This window comes from Sus scrofa, chromosome 2 (assembly GCF_000003025.6).
Source record: "Sus scrofa isolate TJ Tabasco breed Duroc chromosome 2, Sscrofa11.1, whole genome shotgun sequence".
Taxonomy (NCBI): domain Eukaryota; kingdom Metazoa; phylum Chordata; class Mammalia; order Artiodactyla; family Suidae; genus Sus; species Sus scrofa.
In genome coordinates this window covers 66,226,967-66,250,083 of record NC_010444.4, presented here as the reverse complement: position 1 = coordinate 66,250,083, position 23,117 = coordinate 66,226,967, and the positions used below count along the sequence as shown (strand labels likewise).

Genomic DNA, 23,117 nt, shown 5'->3' with positions numbered 1-23,117 from the left:
CCTGTCCCCTCCCCAGTTCCCGTAGCTAGCGGCACCACCCCTCACCCTCTTTTATGGGCTGTCCGGCAGCTGGACAGCGGAGGCATGGGTCCGAGGACAGCCAGCCCAGGCTGGTTCCTAATTACCCTGGGGCGGGGCAGACACCTGCCAGGTTAGGAACACGGTGTCCTGGCTGGCTGGACCTCAGGGCGGGGTTAGGCGGAGCCATGTTCCTAGTGCTGGGGTGGACTTGAGAGGTTCGGGGCACCCCCCCCCCTTGGGGCTAGAACCCTGAGCTTCCACCCCTCCCACACCAGACTCAAGGTTGAGGATGGAGGGCTGCTTTTGCCCAGCCAGACCCTCAGTAGGTGTGTCTGAAGGGAGAACATCTCTTCTGTATCCTTGCCAAGTGTGGGGACAAGGTTTCGTGTCCCTAAGTTTGTGTGTTCAAGGCAATGCCAAAAGTGTCTTGAGACCTGAGGGGGCGTTGGGAGGGTGTGTCTTAGGTACTGATGTGCAAATAAATGCAGGAGAGTTTCACGAGGGCTTATGGCCTGACTTAATGACTTAGTCTGAATGTGACCCTCTCGGTTTGTGGGACCATTGGGAGGGGTCAATGTATGAGTGTCTTTGCAAAATGGACAAATCTAAGGGACCACCAGGACCTGGCTCTGACTCCAGGACAGTGTGTCACCTGTGGAGGACAGCTGTTTTCCATCTGGTGTGTGACCATGGGTGCGTTTTCATGCATCAGCGATAAGGGAGTAAATGTATGTTACCTCCCTCTGCATGGCAGTGTGTGGCTGTGTGTGTAAAAGTGTTCTGGGGCCCAAGTAGGGTCTGCACTTGGCTGGTTGTATGACCTTGAGTGTGTCTTTGTTACATGGTATGATTATGAAGGAATTCAGGGTTCCTGCTCCTGCTTTCCTGGGTGGCTGTTTGGAGCGCAGTGTGGATGCCTGAGTGGTGAGAGCCTGGTGGGTTAGGATCCATCTGCTTTACACTTGCATATCGGTATGGGGGTGGAGTGGGTTAGGGTTCAGCGTCTGTTGTGTGACTCTAGAAGTCTTTGAGACAGTCCGTACTGCTTTCTGGGTCACCGTGATTGTGGGAGACTGTATTAAGGAAAGCTGAATTTGTGTCTAGGTCTGTTTTGTGTGTTTCTGCGTGCCTCTCTGTGTGCAATTACAGGTGACTGTAGAGTGACCCAACCTCACTGAGCGATGTGGGTATATGTCTGGGTCTGGTAAGGAGAGGGTTCCTGCCCCCTCCCCCTCCGAGACATCTGGATCCAAGATGTCTTGGATCTGCCAGTGACTGGGAGAGGACTGGGAGGAGCAAGGGAGGACAGGGTAAATCCCCCCCTCCTTCAGCCCCAGGTAACAAACCGATGAGACTTCTCCAAACAAAGTTTGGTAGGCAGCAGCTGAGGGGGGAGGGCCAGGGAGAGGCCATCCACGCCCACTCCCCAGCCCCCCCCTCACAGCCTCACAGACTCTGGCTGCAGCCCCACCCAACACAGACGCCACCCGCCCATCCTGTCCCTGTCCCTGAGTGTCCCTGCACTAGCTACCAGGTGAGAAGGACCCAGGCCTGGGGGAATAAGGAACCAGGAGGACAAGTGGGTCTGAGGGAAGAATCTGAGTCCCCAGGGTAGGGGTGTGGGGGGCTCTGAAGGCTAAAGGGGAATGGACATAAGAAGGGTCAAGGTGGATCCAGGAGAAGGAGGAGGAGACAAAGCCAAGACAATTGAGTGGGAGGGGGAGAGGTTGGGCCAGCTGTGCTGCAGAGGGAGCCAGCCTCAGGCAGGGTGCTGTGGGAAGGGACCTGGGGGCCTGGAGGCTTAGGAATCCGGCTTTGGAGGGCTTCAAAAGAAAGTGCAGGGTGGAAAGCGGGATGAGCCTGGGCTGGGAGAGTGGGAGGAGGGAAGGCAGAAGTGGGACCTGAAGGAGGGGAGTTGGAGTGGGAAGTCAGTTGGAGCCCCAGGAACCTAAAAACTGAAGGACTCGGGACTCAGGGAGTAGGGGAGACAGTAGACGGCGTCCAAGTAAAGAGTATGGGGTCAGGGTGACTCAGGTCAACTCGGTGGAGGGTAGGGGATGGACAGAGAGGGCTGGGGAGGGTGGCGCAAGACGCTGGGACCGGGAGTCCAAGGAAGGGAGTGGCCTGCGAGAAAGACCTTAGGAGAGAGGACTGGGGGCTAGGTCAGGAATGAGCAGGTGGGAGGGGACGGGAACCTGAGCAAGGGCCGGTGCGGAGGAGGTGGCCGGGCGCGGAAGGGAACGCAGAGTTGAGTCGGCTCCGCACCTCTCCACCCCCGCCCGCAGCTTGCAGCCCGGCCCCCCAGTCCTCGGCCCTCAGGCCCTGGTCGCGTCTAGCCCCTTCTTTCACTCGACCGGCCGGGGCGCCGCGATGACCGTCACGTACACAGCCCGCGTGGCAAACGCGCGCTTCGGCGGCTTTTCGAAGCTGCTGCTGCTGTGGCGCGGGAGCATCTACAAACTTCTCTGGCGCGAGCTGCTCTGTTTCCTCGGACTCTACATGGCGCTGAGTGCCGCCTATCGGTGAGGCGGCCCCTGGGTGGGGGGTGCCGGCCGGAGTAGGGGTTGCAGAGAAGGGGGCGCGGGAAGAGACACCGGCAGCTGGGGACCGGGGGCTCGCTCGTGACCCCGCGCCCCCTGCCTTGTAGCTTCGTGCTGACCGAAGAGCAGAAGCGCTACTTCGAGAAGCTCGTCATTTACTGCGACCAGTACGCCAGTCTCATCCCGGTCTCTTTTGTGCTCGGTGCGTTTGCGCTCCTGAGTTCCCCACTCCCCTGATTCTGAGAAATCCACGGCCATTCATGACTTATGGAGACCCCTATGCCTGCCTTTCAGGGGCCCTTCCCCCAATCTCCCCCCCGCCCCCCGCGCGCGCAAATATGCACTTCTGCATCCTTTATGCCAGGTCTGGCCCCAATTCCTGAGAACTTGGATGTCACCTGGTCAGTGTCCCCTGCAGTGCCCCCATGAGAGCTCTGTGTCATCCATAGGGTTATTCCCAGTCACCTCACGGACTCCCATCTGTGTCTGCATGAGGTTAATAGTGCCTCCCCTCACCTGCTCTGAGCCTCAGGGAACCCCTCCAAGAACCCCATATGCCTCCATCCCCTCAAGTCCATCCTAAGGGACATTTCTCTGACAAGTCCTGGCCTGTTGTTCTCAGTGACTTCATGCGACCTCAGCCCTCCTCCCACTGTTCTGGACCCACAAGGATGGGGTAATCAGCCTGTTTGGCCTGCCCTTCCTGACTTAGACCCTGTGCTCAAATCCCTGGCTCAGGGGCTCCCTGTGATCCTGGTGACCACCTGCCTGTGGGCCCTGCATCTCCACCTCTGTACCAGGATCCCAATCTCCTAGCCCAGGTGACATTTATGTAGCCAGGGTGACCCCAGCCTGCACTAATCTCTCCGACCTCAGAACTGGATATCTCCAAGTTCCCAACCCAGGTGGCCCCACATTGTCAGGGTGTCCAACCTACCCCATGTCCCTGATGCAGACCCTATGTCACTCCTTTTCCCATGACCTTGGTTCCCAAACCCCTAGCCCTGGTGTCCCCTCTGAGCCCCCGTTCCGGCTCCCCGCAGGCTTCTATGTGACGCTGGTGGTGCACCGTTGGTGGAACCAGTACCTAAGCATGCCCATGCCCGACCCGCTTATGTGTGTGGTGGTCGGCACAGTGCATGGGCGCGACGAGCGCGGCCGCCTCTACCGACGCACGCTTATGCGCTACGCAGGGCTCTCCGGTGTGCTTATCCTGCGCTCGGTGAGCACAGCAGTCTTCAAGCGCTTCCCCACCATAGACCACGTGGTGGAGGCAGGTGAGGCTCGAGCCACAAGTCAGGTGGGGGGGCGGGGAGGGCGGGACCAGGTCGCGGCAGGGACAGAGAATAAACCCCCTGACCTCGCCTCTCCAGGGTTTATGACTCGCGAGGAGCGCAAGAAGTTTGAGAACCTAAACTCGCCCTACAACAAATATTGGGTGCCCTGCGTCTGGTTCTCCAATCTGGCGGCGCAAGCTCGGCGTGAGGGCCGCATCCGCGACAACGGCGCCCTGAAATTGCTGCTCGAGGTGAGTTCGCCAGGTGCTCATTCATATAAAATATCAGGGAAAGTGTACTCCACCCACCCTGGAGTTGTATAATATCGCGCGACCTGCCACGCGCCTGCCACAAGGCAGATTCCAAATACCCTTATCTCCAGCCCCCAGGTGCATACTTATCTCTATGAGGCGGCTCCTAGGTGCACAATACCCCCTACCTCAGGCATACACTCACCACTAAATACTCTCCCTGGAGTCCTTAGAAGCACATGCCCACCTCCCACCTGGTGACCACTCATCTCCATCACAGGTACCCCCACTTAATCCCCACATGTGAGCTCACAATTCACACTCCCTTATGACCTGTATCTGCTCCCCCACCTTCACCCCAGGAGCTGAATGTGTTTCGGGGCAAGTGTGGGATGCTCTTTCACTACGACTGGATTAGTGTACCCCTCGTCTACACCCAGGTAATCCACCGTCCCTCTTTATATCCCACGTCAGAGGCCCTGGCACATTGGTCTCAAGGAAAACCTGAGGGTCAACTGAGACCCCATCACAGTAATTCCTGATCCTAGTCCTGGCCTCTCCGTGACTCCCAAGGTCCAGAAAACCCTGAACTGGCATTCACACTGCCCTCCCCCCAGGTGGTGACCATCGCAGTATACAGCTATTTCCTGGCCTGCCTCATCGGTCGCCAGTTCCTGGACCCAGCCCAGGGCTACAAAGACCATGACCTGGACCTGTGCGTGCCAATCTTTACCCTGCTGCAGTTCTTCTTCTACGCAGGCTGGCTCAAGGTAGGCGGGGCTTTGAGGCCCAGACTCCAGGGGTGAGACCGACAGGGGTCTTCAGGGGCTCCGCCTACCTCTCCTCTCCCAACTCAGGTAGCTGAGCAGCTGATCAACCCCTTTGGAGAGGACGACGACGACTTTGAGACCAACTTTCTGATCGACCGCGGGTTCCAGGTGAGACTCTGTGGAGACCATCCTCAGGCTACCAAAGGGGCTCTGTCTCCACCCCCCGCCAAGACTTGCCCTAAACCACCCTTCTCTCTTTGGTCACCACACTCCTACCCATCCTGAGGAGTCCTCCCTGCGGTGCCAGAGCTTTTCCAAGCCCCACTCTTCCCTGCGTATCCGTGCCCGCAGGTGTCAATGCTGGCCGTGGATGAGATGTACGACGACCTAGCCATGCTGGAGAAGGACCTGTACTGGGATGCAGCAGAAGCTCGCGCTCCCTATACCGCAGCCACCGCTTTCTTGAGGCAGCAGCCCTTCCAGGGCTCCACCTTCGACATCACGTGAGCGAGTGGGGGTGGGCGTGGCCTCTTGGGGGCGGGGCTCATGATTGTGGGGAGTGTCTGATTGAAAGGGCTGTGGGTCACCAGGAGGACCCAGCTAAAGCTACATCTTGGAGATTGGGGCTAAGAGCTGAAGTCTGTGAGGGCTGGGAGTTACCATTGTGGCTCAGCGGGTTATGAACACGATTAGGATTCATGAGGATGCAGTTTCCATCTCTGGCCTCGCTCAGTGGGTTAAGGATCCGATGTTGTGGAAAGCTGTGGCTAGGTCACAGATGGCCCTCGGATCCAGTGCCGCTGCAGTGTTGCTATTGGTGTAGGCCGACAGCTGCAGCTTTGATTAGATCCGCTAGCCCTCCGGATGCAGCAGACGCAACTGTAAAAAGAAAATTAAAAAAAAAAAAAAAAAAAGAGTTCTTGTCGTGGCACATCAGAAACAAATCACACTAGGAACCATAAGGTTGCAGGTTCAATCCCTGGCCTTGCTCAGTGGGTTAAGGGGCTTGGCCATTGCCGTGAGCTGTGGTGTAGGTCGCAGACAAGGCTTGGATCTGGTGTTGCTATGGCTGTGGAAAGAAAAAAAGAAGAATCCGTGTTGATGTCTGTGACCTGGCCACTAATTGGGGGCAGAGTTAAAAGTTACATTCTGTGAGGACTGGATGGGTCAGAAGTGATGCCAAAGGATATGCAGCAGGGCCCCAGCTCAGCCTTGAGCCCTAAGTTTGAGCATAGCCAGAGCCAGAGGATAAAGCCAGGCTCTCTGGTGAGGAGCCAAGGTCCTTGGGGATAAGTGGGACAATAAGCTGGGTAGAGCCAGGAAAAGGAGTGTGCCCCCTTCCCAGCTCTGTTGATGAAAGAGGGGTGAGGCTGTATCACTGACCCACGTCTCCTGCAGGTTGGCCAAGGAGGACATGCAATTCCAGTGGCAGGAGGGCATGGACGCGCCACTGGGGGATGCACAAGGCGACTTACTGCAGCGTCTCCTGCCCATGGGCGCGGGCATGACCTCGGGAGGCCTGCTAGGTCGGCGCCTGTCCTTGCTGCGCCGAAAGAACAGCTGCGTATCAGAGGCATCTGTGGCTGGCAGCTGCGCGTGCTCGGGCGCCCCTGATGGTACGGCTCCAGAGTGCGGTTGCGGGGACACACTGCTGGATGTAGGCCAGCGGGAGCCGGAGTCTGAGCCACCCCCTGGCCTGGAGCCTCCTGTCCCAGGGCTGCCCACCGAGCCCTTCACTGTTGCGCCAATCCCTGGGTCCCGAGGGCCGGCTCCACCCTGGCTGCCCAGCCCCATTGGTGAGGAGGAGGAAAATCTAGCCTGAGACCTTTGAACACTGGATCCCCAAGGACAGGGGATGGAATCCCCTCACAGCCCACAGGCAGCAGTTTGGGTCTGCATGAGCGGTGTGTTGTGGCAGCTTCTTACCTGCCTGCTAAGTGTACCTGCCTTTACATTTGGCAGAGATTTGGAGAGCCTCTTGTGGGCCATGCACTAAACTAAGGGTGGGGTGTTCTTCCAGCTTCTCTGAACTGTGGGTTCTTAGCACCTGCAGCTTTACTTCCTACCCCCTCCTGTGTGAGAGGCCACTATTGCCTTTCTTCTCTTTAAAATGGACATATGAATGAGTGCTCACCTCATTGAGTTGTGAGGATGAAATGAAATGCAGCTTTAAAGTGTTTGGTTTTATAATAGGTGCTCAATAAAATGTCAGTGGTTTTTACTCAACTCATGCCAGGCATTATGCTAAGTTTTGAGAATTCCTCCAGACTATTTGATGATGCTATACCCATTTCTTCCCAAATTCTGTTTTCTTGGAGTTCCCTGGTGGCACATCAGGTTAAGGATCTGGCATTGTCATTGCTGTAGCTGAGGTTGCTGCTGTGGCATGGGTTCAATCCCTGGCCCCAGAACTTCTGCATGCTGCAGGCAAAGCCAAAAAAAAAGGGAAGGGGGAACCAAATTTTTTTTTCCATTTTTGGACACTCTTGCAGCATGTGGAGTTCCCAGGCCAGGAATCAGATCTGAGCCACAGTCAGGACCTAAGCCACAGCTGGGGCAACACCGGATCATTAACCCACCAGGCCAGAATTGATCCTGCATTCCAGTGCTCCCAAGACCCCACCAATCCCACTGCACCACAGTGGGAACTCCAAATTCTGTTTTATTTTTCTTTTTTCTTTTTTTTTGGTCTTTTGCCTTTTTTAGAGCTGTGCCTGCGGCACATGGAGATTCCTAGGCTAGGGGTCGAATTGGAGCTGTAGCTGCCAGCCTACACCACAGCCACAGCAATGCAGGATCCAAGTCGCATCTGCGACCTACACCACAGCTCACAGCAATGCGGATCCTTAACCCCCTGAGCAAGGCCAGGGATCGAATCTGTGTCCTCATGAATACTACTCGGGTTTGTTAACCACTGAGCCATGAAAAGAACTCTAAAATTCTGCTTTCTGAAATGAGCCCATGGCTTTACTCATTCATCAATATATGACCCACGGTCCCAGGACCACGTCTTCCTCCTGTCAGTCTTGATTTATGCTTCTGCAGGTGACCCCTCTGCTACAAGTCTCTGCACTCTCAGATACCCCTTCAGTGCTCTAGGTCTTACATCAGTCATGTGTTGATGACTCCTGGATATAGATGTCCAGCCAGGATCCTTCCCCTGACTCAAGATCCAGAGATTCAACTGCCTGCTCAGTATCTCCATGTAGGGATCTCATGGGCCGGTCCAACATAACATGTCCTCAAACCAGCTCCCTATCTACTGGTTCCCCACCTATCCCAACCTGTTTGTCAGCTTTCTCTTTCCAGAAGATGAGGCCTAAACCTGGGAGTCACCTTCAATTCCTCTCTTTCTTTCATCCCCCACTCCTCATCGACCCAGTGGCAAATCCTATCAGCTTTGTCTTCAAATTGTATCCAGGAGTTCCTGCTATGGCTCAGCAGTAATGAAGCCAGCTAGTATCCATGAGGGTGTGGATTCAATCCCTGGCCCCACTTGGTGGGTTAAGGATCTGGTGTTGCCGCAAGCTTTGGCACAGGTGTAGATGTGGCTCCGATCTGGGATTGCCGTGGCCATGGTGTAGGCCAGCAGCTACAGCTCCGATCCACCCCTAGCTTGGGAACTTCCATATGCCACAGATGCAGCCCTTTAAAAAAAAAATGGGGGCTATGCTAATGGCTTAGCAGTAACAAACTCCACAAGGATCTGTGAGGTTTCAGGTTCGATCCCTGGCCTCACTCAGTGGGTTAAGGATCTGGCATTGCCATGAGCTGTGGTGTAGGCCACAGATGCAACTTGGATCATGCATTGCTGTGGCTGTGGTGTAGGCCGGCAGCTGTAGTTCCAATTGAACCCCTAGGCTAGGAATCTCCATATGCCGAGGGTGCAGCCATAAAAAGCAAGAGAAAAAAAAAAAGACAAATTGTATCCAGAATCCAACCATTTCCCATTTCTCCAGGGCCCACACCCTGGCCAGAGCCCTCACTGTCACCCAAGCACCCACCTAGACCAGTGACCTACAGCCTTAGCACTCTCTTCCAACCAGAGAAGTCAAAGGGAGACTATGAACACTTGAATCAGATTATGTTGCTCCTTTCCTTAGGATACTCTGTGGTTCCCACTTCACTTAGAATAAAAGATAAAATGGGAGTACCCTGTTGGCTCATCAAGTTAAGGATCTGGCATTGTTGTGCTGTGGCTCAGGTCACTGCTGTGGCACAGGTTCACTCCCTGGCCTGGGAAGTTCCGTTTGGCATGGGCATGGCCTCACAAGGCCCTGAACATCTCTTTGCTCTTGACTCCTCCACTCTCCCCTCACTCACTCCGCTCCAGCCACACTGACCTCCACTGTTCCTCTAACCCACCAAGCAAAGTCTCATCTCAGGGCCTTTGCACATGCTGTTCCCTTTGTCTGGATCACTCTTCCCCTCAAATACCTTCATGGTCCCTCCCTCACCTCCTTCAGGTCACTGCTCAAATTATGTCACTTCCTTGATGAGGCCTCCTTTCCTGGCCTCTTATCAGAAAGCACTACCACTGGAGTTCCCTTGCCAGTACAGCAGATTAAGGATCTGGCGCTGTCACTGCAGCTGCTGGGGTTGCTGCTATGGCAGGGGTTCGATCCCTGGCCCGGGAACTTCCACATGCTGGAAGCACAGCCAAAAAAAACAAAAGAAGGAGTTCCCATTGTGGCACAGCGGAAACAAATCCGACTAGTAACCATGAGGTTTCAGGTTCGATCCCTGGCCTCGCTCAGTGGGTTAAGGATCCGGCATCTGTGAGCTGTGGTGTAGGTTGCAGACACAGCTCAGATTCTGCATTGCTGTGGCCTGTGGCTGTAAGCTGTAGCTCTGATTTGACCCCTAGCCTGGGAACTTCCCTTTGCCTCAAATGCAGCCCTAAAAAAAACAAAAAAAGAAAAAAGAAGAAAAGAAAAATATCTCCCAAATCCACTTCTTCCATTCCTTTGACTTTTGCCTGCTTTGCTTTTCTGTGTAGCACTTCTCTTATCAAACATTTATTTTATTTACTTTGCTTATTCTCTGTCTCCCTTCATTGGAATTGACAGCTTTCCAAAGTGGGGAATTTTGTTTGAAGTTTCTTTAAACCCCACCACACACATACAGTTACACAGATGCAAACATGATTAGAACCTCTTACTGGGCGATGTCAGTCACTCACACTTTAGTAAGATCATAAGCTAGGCATTCTCCCTCTCTCTCTTTTTTTTAGGGCCACACCTGCAGCCAATGGAAATTCCAAGGCTAGGGGTGGAACTGATTGGAGCTGCAGCTTCCGGCCTACACTTACAGCCACAGCTGGATCTGAGCCACATCTGCAGCTGCAGACCTATACCACAACTCACAGCAATGCCAGATCCTTAACCCACTGAGCGAGGCCAGAGATCGAACCGGCATCCTCATGGATACGATCTCAAGTTGTTAACCACTGAGCCACAATGGGAACTCCTAGCCAGGCCTTTTTTAAAAGCAATGGTCTGAGTCCCTGACCCACCTTCTCTCCCTCCCCTCAGTGCCCAGAGATCAGTCAGGGCAGATCGAAAGTCTTTTATTATTTTTCTTCTCAAATATAAAATCACTCTTTCTCCTGGCAGCTCACTAACCCCAGGGAGAAAATCAAGAATAAGAATCACATTGCTCAAAAGAATAGGCCCATTCCTGCCTCTCGCCTCATGCTGCCCTCTTGTCCCACCTGGGAGGGCAAAGGGCAGAAAATCATGACCTCAAGGTTCTCAGGTAGCTGGCTGAGGCAAAATGCTGGGCTCCCCCCCATAAGCTGGGGGAATCCAGAGTGGATTAAGCCCTGATTGGCTCGGCAGATGGTAGGATCCTGAGATCCATCAGTGTTTGTCAGTGGGACGCATGTTCAGGGACGTGAGGCGTCCCAGGGGTCCACGGCGAGCGTTGGTGGCCAGCCGCTGCTGTGCCAGGAACGACTGGGCATGGGCAGGTGCCCGCTCTTCCCCAGCTCGCTGCTGCAGAGCCATACCCTGGAAGGAGGGGCGTAGCTGGGTCAGGTGAACCCTAGGACACCCCCCCCATACTTCAGTCACTGTGCCAGTGCACTCACCATATTATACCAGGCACTGATGAGCAGCTTTTCCTCCTGCTCCCGCTGACTTCGACTCTTCTCAAAGTCCATCTGCCAAGGAGGGAATAGTCAAGAGCTGGTAATATGCTGGGAGCAGTGAGAAGGGATGAGAACACTCACCTCCAGGTGCCGAATTCGGACGTCCCGCTCCCGGAGCTGTGTCCTCAGGGAATGGAGTTCAGGGGGAGCCCCCCCAGGTGGCCGCTGCTTGGGTTCCAGGGTCTGCATGACCTAGGGGTTAGGGAAGACACACCCAGGGTGAACTTGGCCTCATAGGCTGTGTCGTAGAAGTCTGTGGCATGATATGGCACGGCAGGTGTGGGGGCAGGAGGCACAGAATTGCAAACTGGAAGAAGGCATGAATCAATGGGAGGCCCAGCCTCGGTGGGAGGCTGGTGGGGCACGAGCATCCTCACCATACGGGCTCTGTCCACGTAGCGGCGGTACCGATCCTCCATAGCCCTCAAGTCCGCGTCCTTCTTCTGCAGGCTGTGCTGCAGCTCCTCAATGCGCCGGGCTGCTGTGGGAACAAGGTGGCCCTTCAGCTCCTTGCCAATCCTGGGGCTCCCCCCTCCCATCTGCTAGTCCCACTCACTGTTGCTGTCGGCCGGAGGCTCTAGCTCCTCGATGTACTCGCGCTTCCGCTGCAGCTCCAGCTCCGCCTCATGCAGCTTCTGCCTATGAATGTGGGACAGGCGGCAGCAGGCTGAGCTCTGGGCCCACTCCTCTTCCTCACAGTGGTGGCCACAGCCTGCCTAGCCATCCAGAAGTAACCCTGTAGACCTCTCTGCCTGGCCCCAAGCCTGGGAGCAAATATGCCCTGGCCCCACCATCTCCTTAGCCACCTCAGCCATACCCTTTGTCAGGTGGCTCCTGGACCAGCCCTCCATCTGTCCACTTCTCCCCATTCCACAGACCACAAGCTGGTCCAGCCACCGTCATCCCTTGCCAGCCTCTTCTACTCTCCACCCTTCAGTTCCATTCTCCACCCAGTAGCCAAGGATCTTCCCAGAATGCAAATCACTTATTAAAAAAAAAAAAAAGCAAGCTAATACTTTTCAGTTCTGCCACCTTTGGCAAAACCCCAAATATTTGTTTTCTTTTTATGGCCACACCCACAGCACATGGAAGTTCCTAGGCTAGGGGTCAAGTCGGAGCTGCAACTGCCGGCACATGCCACAGCCACAGCAATGCAAGATCGCAGCTGCTTCTGCAACCTACATAGCAGCTTGCAACGCTGAATCCTTAACCCACTGAGTGAGGCTAGGGATCAAACCCGTATCCTCATGGACACTATGTCAGGTTCTTAACCCACAGAGCCAGGGAACTCCAAACTCCCAAAGATTTGATAACACTCCCTGTAGGTAAGAATATTGTCATGCATTGGACATGGGGCATGGTATAAGGACTAAAAGTAAACGTTTGGCTATGTCTACTAACACTTCAAAGGCATATGCCCTCTGAGTCACCCGCTCCATTTTTGTGATACATTTGCAGACAAAGGAAATGACGCATATACAAGGTTTTACTTTGTTGCATTGGTTGAAATTGCAAATGCCTTAAAAGAATGAGTTAAACATATTATGATATAAAAAAATGCTGGAGTTCCCATCATGGCGAAGAGGAAACAAATCCGGCTAGGAAACATGAGGTTGCAGGTTAGATCCCTGGCCTCGCTCAGTGGGTTAAGGATCCGGCATTGCCATGAGCTGTGATGTAAGTGGCAGACGTAGCTTGGATTTGGTGGTGCTGTGGCTGTGGTGTAGGCTGGGAGCAACAGCTCCGATTAGACCCATAGCTTGGGAACCTCCATGTGCCGAGGATGCAGCCCTAAAAGGAAGGAAGGAAGGAAGGAAAGAAGGAAAGAAGGAAAGAAGGAAAGAAGGAAAGAAAGAAAGAAAGAAAGAAAGAAAGAAAGAAAGAAAGAAAGAAAGAAAGAAAGAAAGAAAGAAAGGAAAGAAAGAAGGAAATTAATTCTATAGGCCAGTCTTTCTGGACCAGAATTCTATAGGAGAATTAAGTCCTAATGCTTTCAGGTATCCACCTTCTGTAAGGAAATGACTTTCAGCGCTCTGGGTCGGCAGGTACTAGCTACATTCCGTCATTAGCAGAACTGAGAAAACAGTCATGAAAATCATTTTCTGTAAAGCCTAGTTTCCTCGTGGAAACCCAGTTGACAAAGTCTGCTATATTAAATAAGTAAATAAATAAGGACTCCCTTTATTTATTCACATAGGGAAATTTCCCCAGATATCTTGTTAAGTAAGGAAAGCAAAGTGCACATGCTATGCTACCTTTTGTGTATAGAAGGAATGAGAATAAAAATCTATATTCAGGAGTTCCCACTGTGGCACAAGGGGATCAGCAGCATCTCTGGAGAGCTGAGTCACCAGGTTCAATCCCCAGCCTGGCACAGCAGCCGAAGAATCCCACATTGCTGCAGCTGCAGGTTAGGCCACAACTGCAGCTCAGATCTGATCCCTGGTCTGGAATACTCCATAGGCAGCGGAGCAGCCAAAAAAGAAAAAAAAAAAAAGGAATCTATATTCATATTAATTTGCTTTAAAAATTCTGGAAGGAGTTCCCAGTGTGGCTCAGAGGTAACAAGCCTGATTGGTATCCATGAGGACTCAGGTTCAATCCCTGGCCTTGCTCGGTGGGTTAAGGATCAGGGGTTGCTGTGAGCTATGGTGTAGGTCACAGATGAGACTCAGATCCAGCATTGCTGTTGCTATGGTGTAGGCTGGCAGCTGCAGCTCTGATTTGACCCCTAGCCTGGGAACTTCCATATGCTGTAGGTGCAGCCCTAAAAAGTTAAATGTTTTTGGAAGAATTTCCATAATAAAAAGACAGGAATGGGGTGGAAACTAAGTCAATGAGGGGGGATGGAGCGGTATACCATTTTTTTTCAGTATAGGTTAGTATGTTTTGTTTTGCTTGTTTTTGTGCTTTTTTTTTTTTATAGGGACACACCCATGGCATATGGAAGTTCCCAAGCTAAGGGTTGAATCAGAGCCACAGTTGCTGGCCTACACCGCAGTCACAGTAACTCGGGATCCAAGTCACATCTGCAACCTACACCACAGCTCACAGCAATGCCGGATCCCCGGCGCACTGAGTGAGGCCAGGGATTGAACCCACATCCTCATGGATACTAGCTGGATTCATTTTCACTGAGCCACAACGGGAACACTAACGTTTTGGTTTTTAAACTATAAATGTGATAGCAGAGTTCTCGTGTGGCTCAGTGGTTAATGAACCAACTAGTATCCATGAGGACGCGGGTTCACTTCCTGGCCTCACTCAGTGGGTTAAGGATCCCATGTTACCATGAACTGTGGTCTAGGTCGCAGACGCATCTCAGACCCCGAGTTGCTGTGGCTGTTGGGTAGGCCAGCAGCTACAACTCTGATTCAACCCCTAGTCTGGGAATCTCCATATGCCACGGGTGCAGCCCTAAAAAGACAGAAATAAATAAGTAATAAATGTGATAACTATTTAAAATAGTTTCTTCAGGAGTTCCTGTCGTGGCGCAGTGGTTAACAAATCCGACTAGGAACCATGAGGTTGCGGGTTCAGTCCCTGCCCTTGCTCAGTGGATTAACGATCCGGCGTTGCCCTGAGCTGTGGTATAGGTTGCAGACGCGGCTCGCGGCTCGGATCCCGCGTTGCTGTGGCTCTGGCATAGGCCGGTGGTTACAGCTCCGATTCGACCCCTAGCCTGGGAACCTCCATATGCCACGGGAGCGGCCCAAAAAATAGCAAAAAGACAAAATAAAAATAAAATAGTTTCTTCAGTCTGGGTTTTAGCTGACTCCCTCTCCTCGTAAACAACTTCTCATCAACACCAGATCCGTGCCCACAGGATCTGCCCCAGCCTTTCCCTCCCTACCCAGGCTTGCCCTCCTCTGGGACTCACAGATGTTCCTCCAGCTTTCTCTTCAGCAGGGTTGACTGGGGGAGAGAAGAAGCACTGGGTGAGTGGGGGGGGTTCAGGAGTCCCAGGGTGAAGAAGATAAGGGGTGCCACCCTGGGCCCAAGGTACTTACAATGGACTTCACGGGGCATCGGGCAGCAGGGAGGAGAGAGAGGAGGATTACTGGGGGACATGAGAGAGGGCCAGGTCGGGAGGAGGTGGGCACTCACGTCCTCAGTCTTGCCCCCCTGCTCCTGCAGGGCCTTCTGCAGGTCCTCCACCTGGGCCCGCAGCTCCGATAGCTGCTGCTGGTTCAGCCTGCGGGGGTGGGGTGCCCCCGGTCAGTGCCTGCGCCCGCCCTCAGCCCCCCATCCACGTTCTTGGGTGCCGGCTCCGCCGAGTGGGTCCTCACCGGTGCTGAGTCTCCAGGCCGTGGCGCGCGCGGTTGGCCTCCTCCAGGTGGCGCTGCAGCTCCTCCTGCCGCTCCCGGTCGGCCGCCTCCTGCTGGCACAAGCGCTTGTTCTCCAGCTGAAGCCGCAGGAGCGTCTCCCTGCCAAATGGGATGGAGTGGGCAGGGCTGGGGATGGGTGACCCCTCAGGCCCTGCCCGGGTTCCGGCAGGGAGACTAGATGAATGGGGCCAGAAGAGGGACAGCGTCCTCGGCAAGAGCCCAGCCAGACCAGTGGTAGAATTGGAGTACGGGGGACCAATGCCTAGGCGTCAGTGGGCGGAGCACCGAGAGAGAGAAGCAAGGTAGGCGGAGCCATGAGCTGGGCCTAAGGGTGGAGCGGGTTAGAACGCTCAGATGGGGCTGTGGAAAAGCAAGACCCTGCCGTTTGGAAAGCTGGGGTGGGAGTTCATGTGGGCAGGGCATAGGCGGGTGAACCTAGCAGGGAATACTTTTTTTTTTTTTTTTTTTTTTTTTGTCTTTTTGCCATTTCTTGGGCCGCTCCTGTGGCATATGGAGGTTCCCAGGCTAGAGGTGGAACCAGAGCCGTAGCCGCTGGCCTACACCGCAGCCGCAGCAATGCGGGATCCGATCCGCGTCTGCAACCTACACCACAGCTCACAGCAACGCTGGATCCTCAACCCACTAAGCAAGGACAGGGATAGAACCCTCAACCTCATGGTTCCTAGTTGGATTCGTTAACCACTGAGCCACAACGGGAACTCCAGGGAATACACTTAAGGCAAGGCTGTATCCTGGGTGGCAGAACTCAATGTGAGTGGGGTTGGGGCAGGGAATTTTTGCCTGGGGAGTGGAGACAGGTTGGACCTAATTTGTGCACTAAGGATGGAAAATTCTGGATAGGTGAATCAACAATAGGGCTAGAGCCTCGATCAAGTTAAGAGCAGAATTGGGTGTGGGTAGGCCCAGAAGCCTGGCTAGGGCTTGGGAACCAAGCCCAGCAGGTCTGGCTAGCAGTAAGTACCGCCATGGGGGGTAGTGTGGCGGGGTAAGCTGAGGGTAAGCACTGACAGACTGGGGTGGGGCCAGAGCTCTGGGTGACCCCAGGATACCTGAGCTCCGCAGGTAGGATCTCAGCTGCTAAATTTTCCACAGCTGGTGAGGTAGGATCCAGTGAGGGGTCTAGAGAATGCGAGAAAAGTCTTCAGGGGGCTCACAGTCCCTGTCCCCGTCCCTAACGTTTTCCTTCCAAGAAGCATCTTTGGGGGCTCAACATCTGCCAGAAGCCTGACTTCACACAAGTCCTACCCTTGGCTGTACAGGAAACAATGATGCTTGGCCTGAGTTTGCCTTTGCCCCACCCAGAACATGGAAGGACAGCCCCTGCTTCCTCTAGGTCCATGTCACTTTTTTCTTTTTCTTTCTTTTCTTCTTCTTCTTTTTTTTTTTTTTTATGCCCACATCTTTGGCATATGGAAGTTCCCAGGCCAGGAGTTGAATCAGAGCTGTAGCTGCCAGCCTACGCCACAGCCACGGCAACACCAGATCTGAGCCATGTCTGTGACCTACACTGCAGCTCACGGCGACACTGAATCCTTAGCCCACTGAGTGGGGCCAGGGATCAAACCCACATCCTTATGGATACTAGTTGAGTTCATTCTGCTGAGCCACAGTGGAAACTCCCCATGTCATCTCTTCCTCCAGCATGGCCTACCTCTGCCCTCAGCCTAAACAAGCCCTGGAACACTGCCTTTTCTGCCTGCCCTAGCAGCACACCAGGCCAAGAAAGGCCCCAAGCCACCCCTCTCCCAGGTGCCCAGGATGGGCCTCCAACTCACCAGCCTGGCTCAGCCCCCGAGGCTGCATCTGGGCACAGCGCAGCTCCTCATTGGCCTCCCTCAGGGAGTCCCGCTCTGCCAACAGCCGCTGGAGGGACGGGGTGTAACAGGCCATTTGAGGCAGGACTGGCCTCCTTGGGAATGGGCTACGCCATGATGGGCAGGGTAGGGTTTGGGTGGTAGGACCTCAGCCTCACCTCCTTCTCCTTTGTCACCAAATCATACTTCTCCTCCAGATTGCGGCACTCAAACAGCCATTTCTCTGCCTTCATGGCCTCCTCCTGCCACTGGCCCTGCAGTTCCTGAACCTGAAGATGGGGGAGGGGAGAGGATGGCAGGGTGGAAAGGAGGGCAGAGGGTGAAAGGATGAGGTGAAAGGGACCAGCTGCAAGGAACTTGGGGGGGGGGTTTAAGAGAAGGGGCGGGGCTCACAAGCCTAGAGAGGAGCTGGTTGGACACTGTCCTCTATATACAAGAAAAAGCAGGCTCCGGGTGGAAGGGGTCATCACCATGCTGAGGGTGGGCCAAAGCCAGCTGGACGAGACATGAGGAGCCCCGTCAAAGTCCAAGTCCAGGCCCGCACCTGCCGCCGCTGCGCCTCTAGCTGGGCGCGCAGGGAGCCCGCCCGGCGCAGCTCGTCTTCCAGCTGCCGCGTGCGCTCTGCGTGGCCAGCATTGCGCTCCTCCAGCTGTCGCACCTGCCGCCGCAGCTCCCGCAGCTCGCCGAGGCGGCGACGGCAGCTGCTCAGCGTGGCTTCCAGCTGCCCAGCCCGCTCTGAGGACTGCCTAGGGACAGAGGCAAGTGGAAAGGGAAGGCGGGGGTCTTGGGTCAAGGGTTCAGCTTGAACGTGAAGCCCTCAAGACAGGAGAAGGTATCACTTCAGCCTTGGGGTGTCTGGGTTCAAAGTAATAGGTCATGAGGGTCAGGGGTGGAGGTGGGGGAGCCTGGCAGTGTTGGGGGATCATTAAGGAGCATAAAGGAGCCCTAAGCTTCAACAGTTAGCTCAGGGCCCAAATCAGGGATCCTCAGGGGGGGAATTATGGGGATACAAAATGAATGTGGGGTTACGGGGGGGAGAGTGGGACTCAGAGGGTCTGAGAAACCCTCGTGGACACTTTGGGTCATGAGGTGACTGTGGGACTGACAAGGGCATTGTGGGTGCAGGGGTCATGATGGGGTCATGGGGGAGCTTTGGGGCAGAGCACTATGGGGTCCTTGGAGGTACAGTAGGGGCTCACTGGGCACTTCAATATTACAGGGGGGCTGTGGGGTCACAGGGAACCCTTTGAGGCTACCAAAGGCATGGTGAGGTTGAGGGATGGGCACTATGGGGGCCCACCAAGCACTTTGGGATTGCAGGGGTGCTGTGAAAGAAAACACAGTCATGACAGAGGGGTCATGAGGGGCAAGGTATGGGATCCTGGAGGGCACCATGGGATGCTGGGGAATGAAGGGACCCAGAATAGCACAGTGGAGTCTGGGGACCATTATGGAGGGGCGGGGGGCTGGGCCTACCAGGGTCACAGGGATGCTATAAGGTACAGGGATATAATGTGGGATAACAAGGACACATTGTGGAGTCCTGAAAGGCACTATGGATCCAGGGAGTTTGGTGTTGTCCAGAGGATGAGGTGAATTCCAGGATAACGCAGTGGGGTTCAGGATGGTATTGCAGAGTCTAGGGGGCATTGTGGGGGCCCACTAGGAACTTGGGGGTTTCAGAGGTACTGTGGATCAGAGGAGTACTCTAGCAATGGAAGTGTGCGGTGGGGACCTGCCACTCACCGAAGCTCATCCATCTCATCCTTCAGGGCCTGCGCCTCCTGGGCCAGGCTGGTCAGTGCCTGGTTCCGCTGTTGCAGCTCCATGACCTCTCGCTCCAGCTCAGCACAGCGCAGACGTTCATCCTCCCTGCCGTTCTCCAGCCTGGAAAGTAAGGGGAAGTGTCAAATGAGGGTGCTGGGTCTGCCCCAAGTCCTGCAGCCTGCTGGCCCTGTCCCTGGCTGACCATACCTGAAGTTCTCCTCCTGCAGCTGCTCCAGCTGGGACTGCAGCAGCAGCAGCTTCTTGGTGGTGAGGCCAGTGGTGCCCTCACCCTCTGGCTGGCCCACCCGCTCCCTCAGCACTGCGTTCTCCTGAGCCAGGCTCTGCTTCTCCTCTGACAGCAGTACCAGCTGCAGGCAGGATATGCCAATGAGCTGGGGCGGGGAGGAGGGCTAGGCAGGCCACCCTGCTCTGGGAGCATCTGTGGACCCACCCTCGGCCCCACCTGCCGCTCCAGGTCCAGACACCGCTGCCGCAGGTCATCGCCCTCATCAGCCTCCTCACTCAGGAAGTAGTACCTGCGTGACTGATGAGAGGAGTGGAGGAATGAGGTTGGGAAGAGGCAAGAAGCTCAGGGATCTAGGGGAGGGGGTTGGAGGAAGGGAGGCTGGGATCTCCAGGGGCAGAGAGGAGGGAGCCAAGAAACCCTCATAATCTAAGAGAGTGCTGGGAACCGAGGGGACTGGAGGAAAGGCAATTCGGGAACCCGGAGGACCTGGCAAGGGAAGCAGCTAGGACCCTGGGGGATGGGAGTGGTTTGCAGGCTTAAGGTCAAACCCTTCCTCCTTAGGCAGCCTGGAAAATCAGTAATGGACCTTTAACAAGGTCCCCACCCCTTACCTGGCTATCAAAGTTCCCATATGTGTCCGATGACAGAGAGTCAGAGATGTCTTTGCTCATGAGCTGCAGTGGGGTGTGGACATTGAGATGAGCTGAGCATTCTGAGGACAGCCTCCAAAGGTTCTAAAATCCAGACTAAGGACCTCCTCATTCTCTGGTCCCCAAAGCCAGTTCTCCCCAATGGCCCCAGCCCAGAGGCTGCCCCATGTGTCCAACACGCAGGGAGGCCTGGTCTTTTCAGCTTGCTAGGTTGTGACTTGGAGCTGGCATACACATGAGACAGGGAAATCGGACCAGCTGAGTTCCACAAGGAGCCCGGACCTTACCAGGGCAGAGCCTGTTTGTGCCCAGCTGCCTCTGCCCTGGAGATGTCCACTCCCCTGAGGTTCCTTGTCACATTGGATACCCCCACCTACCTCCTGGATGGCTTCCATCACCACATGCTGAACTGATTCTTCAAGTGTCATGATTCTCTGGATGTGCTCTGGGGATCAAGGTGGGGGAGGCTGAGATGGGGGCCGGTGGGGAGAGACAAGGAGGATTTTTTCAGGTCTTCCCCTAGGGACCTCCTAACCTCCCATACCCTGCTTTTTCTCGCAACTGATGGCACAGCCCAGAACCAGCTGAAGCAGCTTGCCAAGCTCTTCTGGGTCTGAGAACTCGCCAATGAGGCTCACATCTGGAAGGTGCTGCTCCAAAATGGGATGCCCCAGGACCTGAGGATCGGGGGAGGAAGGGGTATCAGGGGCTCATGGATCTCCCCTCCTCCCAGCCCAACCCCCTAAGTCCCTTTATAGTTACTCACATCCTGGGAGTACTCCACCAGGCTCTGTAAGATTGTCTTCAGATTGGTGACCTGGGGAGGGGCAAGGAGTTGTGTCCAGGGTCCCAAAGTCCCCCAGCCGGGGCCAGGCAGCCCCCCACCCAGAATCTGTCTACCCCATCCTTTTTTTCTGTGTCTCACCTCCTAATCCCTGGACTTCTCACTCTGTTTGGCCCCATTCTCTGAATGTCCCCTCTCTGAGGAGTGACCTGTCTGGCGGCCTACCCTTCTTATCCATGTTCCCATGTCTCCTGAATTCAATCACTTCTCACCATCTGCCCCACCACCCTTTGACCCTGGCCACCATCCCCTCTCACCCGGATTACTGCACCAGCCCCGACTCAGCTTCCGCTCTTGCTGCCTACCCTCTATTCCTCTACAAGCAGCCAGGGGGAGCTTTTTGAAGCCCAAGCCAGGTTTATGTCTTTCTGCTACTAAAATTCTTCCCTGACTTTACATACACTTAAAAATAGAATCTACCTCCCTGCCTAAGACTTCCAGGCCCCTGATGACCTCATCTACCATTCCTGCCCCCCTTGCTTTCTGTTCTGACCTCCCTTCCATTCCTTGACCACACCAAGCTTATTTGCAACTCAGGGCCTTTGCCGTTGCTGTTTGCTGTGTCTGAAATATCATTCCTCCAAATCTCACATGGAAATCAGCCCATCTGATCCCACCCACTCCCAGGTGCTCTCTCTCGGCCCAGTTTTTGTTATTGACATAAAATTGATTACCACCAGAAGTCAATGTTAATGTTTGTGTATGCAGGTTTGTACCTGTGTCATTTCTTGCTGCACACTCAGGCCTACTTAATATAAGAATAAAGGAACAGAATCATAGTTGGCTAATCACCACCATACATCTCTCCCTCTTCCTGTCCAGGTCTGTCTGTCCGTCACCAAGGACTTGTCTAACTGACCCTTCCCTGGTCATCTCTTCACCAGTCTGTCCCCCATTCATAAGTCCACCTGTCACCTTCAGCCTGCAGTTGGGACTTGGGTCGTCTGAGATGCCCTGGAGCCATGCCTCGTTGAACCAGGAAGGGTCTCTGGGGGCGAGAATGTGGGATGAGCTGCTGGGGGTCCCTTTTGGGACCCTCCCCCTCAGCCCCACTCACATCTGGTTCAGCACATGGGCTACTGCAAGGCCACTGCTCAGGTCCTGGGGGCTGGTACAGGGGGGCGGGACGTGGAACATCTGCAACTGGGTGGGGGAGAGGAAAGCGCAACAGGTAAAATCAGGGCCTGGGACCACGGAACCACACCCTTTTTGCAAACTTTTCAGTCCGTAGGAAACTCACAGGGTTGGGCAGGGGGTTGGCCTTTTGCTCCAGCAAGCAGCTCTGTGGGGGAGTGGTCTCTGCTCACCTGGAGGAACCGGAGGGGGCGTGGCCTCCCTGTACCTCTGCCCAACAAATCCCGCCGACCAGGCCAGGGCAGAACCACGAGTCACCTGGTTCCCACAGGCACCACATGACCAGGCCAGCTCACCTGTGCCCTCACCCCACATGACCCAGTCACGAAGGGGCGGGGCCTCACCTGTTCTTTCCACGCAAACCTGCTACGTGACAAGGCGGGTGCTCAGGCCAGAGTCCAACGGTCTGGCCGGCCGACGACCCCTTCCTCCTCCCAGTCCCAGTATGGAAGGGCGAATAGAGCCAAGGTCTGGGCTCCCGGGCGAGCAGAGCGGGCGTACACCTGTCCCTGGCACCTCCCCCAACCTACCCAGGTGAGCAGAGACCCGCATAGCTCGGCCTTATCCACGCTCATGACTCCTGATCGGATTCGACCCCGGCCGCGGAGCCCTGCCACGGCAGCCGCGTCCAGATCCGCCACCAGCTAGCGCTCGCAGCCCCGACCTCCCGCTCGGCCCAGAGCGCCGCCCCGCCCCCTAGGCGCAAGCCCCGCCCTATACACGTGATCTCCCGGCGCCCTTTCAGGCCTTCAGTCCCGCCATCTTGGATCCGGGAAGCAGTTGGAGGCCAGCCCTGCCGCTAGGGGTCAGTCTGGGCCAGCCTTGCGCATCCCTACGGTGGCCCCGTCGCCCCTCCTCCCCATTCTCTTTTGTGGGTAGCGGAGACCTCACCATTTTTCCTCTTCATCCGGGAGGAGCTGCTCCACCTTGTTATATACAGGCGCATTTTCGTCCCTGCCCCTCAGCTGAATGAAATCCTGTTGTCTAGCTACATTATGATTTGAGCCTTTATTTGAGCGGGAGAGGAGCACTTGGAGGGGGACACCAAGGTGGTCTTCCCGGTGGAAGTGACTTGATAGTCCCAAGTGGAGGGAAGGATGGATCAGCCAGACACATGTCCTGGGTAATGGAGAGATATATTTGCCTAGCTTAGACCCATCCTCCACTGAGCCCTTCACTGCATGCTCTCAGACGCGGCGCGGGAACCCTCCTGTCTCAGAAACCGCGACCAGGCCACCCTGTTCGCCACGGCCCACCAGGGGGCGCCCAGACCGCAGGAACGCCGCCTACGAGGAAAAGAAT

The 23,117-nt window shown here is 55.1% G+C and overlaps 2 protein-coding genes across 10 annotated transcripts; one reads left to right on the top strand and one right to left on the bottom strand.

Moving 5' to 3' along the window:
* Positions 1,176–7,264, top strand: BEST2 (bestrophin 2). Its single transcript, XM_021083726.1, has 8 exons — positions 1,176–2,543; positions 2,669–2,763; positions 3,605–4,089; positions 4,452–4,529; positions 4,707–4,859; positions 4,947–5,027; positions 5,211–5,362; positions 6,258–7,264. Exons 1-8 carry the CDS (start codon positions 2,392–2,394, stop codon positions 6,679–6,681), a joined length of 1,620 nt encoding a protein of 539 aa, XP_020939385.1. The 5' UTR covers positions 1,176–2,391; the 3' UTR covers positions 6,682–7,264.
* HOOK2 (hook microtubule tethering protein 2) lies at positions 10,413–22,522 on the bottom strand. 9 transcript variants are annotated; one of them, XM_013990886.2, is made up of 24 exons: positions 22,346–22,520; positions 21,922–21,963; positions 21,739–21,824; positions 21,597–21,669; positions 20,604–20,654; positions 20,382–20,514; positions 20,215–20,282; positions 19,799–19,861; positions 19,404–19,484; positions 19,148–19,308; positions 18,920–19,060; positions 17,718–17,919; positions 17,332–17,442; positions 17,135–17,222; positions 16,409–16,478; positions 15,300–15,437; positions 15,118–15,205; positions 15,021–15,026; positions 14,891–14,925; positions 11,567–11,649; positions 11,388–11,488; positions 11,092–11,202; positions 10,951–11,022; positions 10,413–10,870 (listed from the first exon to the last, which is right to left on the bottom strand). In XM_013990886.2, the coding sequence occupies exons 1-24, from the start codon at positions 22,388–22,390 to the stop codon at positions 10,721–10,723; spliced, it is 2,199 nt and encodes a 732-aa protein (XP_013846340.1). In that variant the 5' UTR covers positions 22,391–22,520; the 3' UTR covers positions 10,413–10,720. The 9 variants fall into 9 exon arrangements, 8 of the variants coding, with proteins under 8 accessions (XP_013846340.1, XP_013846332.1, XP_013846344.1 ...); XM_013990878.2 differs by having other exon boundaries at positions 11,388–11,491; positions 22,346–22,519; XM_013990890.2 differs by lacking the exon at positions 15,021–15,026 and having other exon boundaries at positions 11,388–11,491; positions 22,346–22,519.

What these genes read in the sequence shown, in the direction of transcription:
- BEST2 (XM_021083726.1), top strand. Translation starts at nt 2,392, where the DNA reads ATGACCGTCACGTACACAGCCCGCGTGGCAAACGCGCGCTTCGGCGGC. An exon ending in TACCCCTCGTCTACACCCAG is followed by an intron (nt 4,530 to 4,706) that starts GTAATCCACCGT and finishes CCCTCCCCCCAG; the next exon opens with GTGGTGACCATCGCAGTATA. An exon ending in TCTACGCAGGCTGGCTCAAG is followed by an intron (nt 4,860 to 4,946) that starts GTAGGCGGGGCT and finishes CTCCCAACTCAG; the next exon opens with GTAGCTGAGCAGCTGATCAA.
- HOOK2 (XM_021083723.1), bottom strand. Translation starts at nt 22,390, where the DNA reads ATGAGCGTGGATAAGGCCGAGCTATGCGGGTCTCTGCTCACCTGG. An exon ending in GCGGGTCTCTGCTCACCTGG is followed by an intron (nt 21,825 to 22,345) that starts GTAGGTTGGGGG and finishes TCCCCCACCCAG; the next exon opens with TTGCAGATGTTCCACGTCCC. An exon ending in GATGAGATGGATGAGCTTCG is followed by an intron (nt 17,920 to 18,919) that starts GTGAGTGGCAGG and finishes CTCTGTCCCTAG; the next exon opens with GCAGTCCTCAGAGCGGGCTG.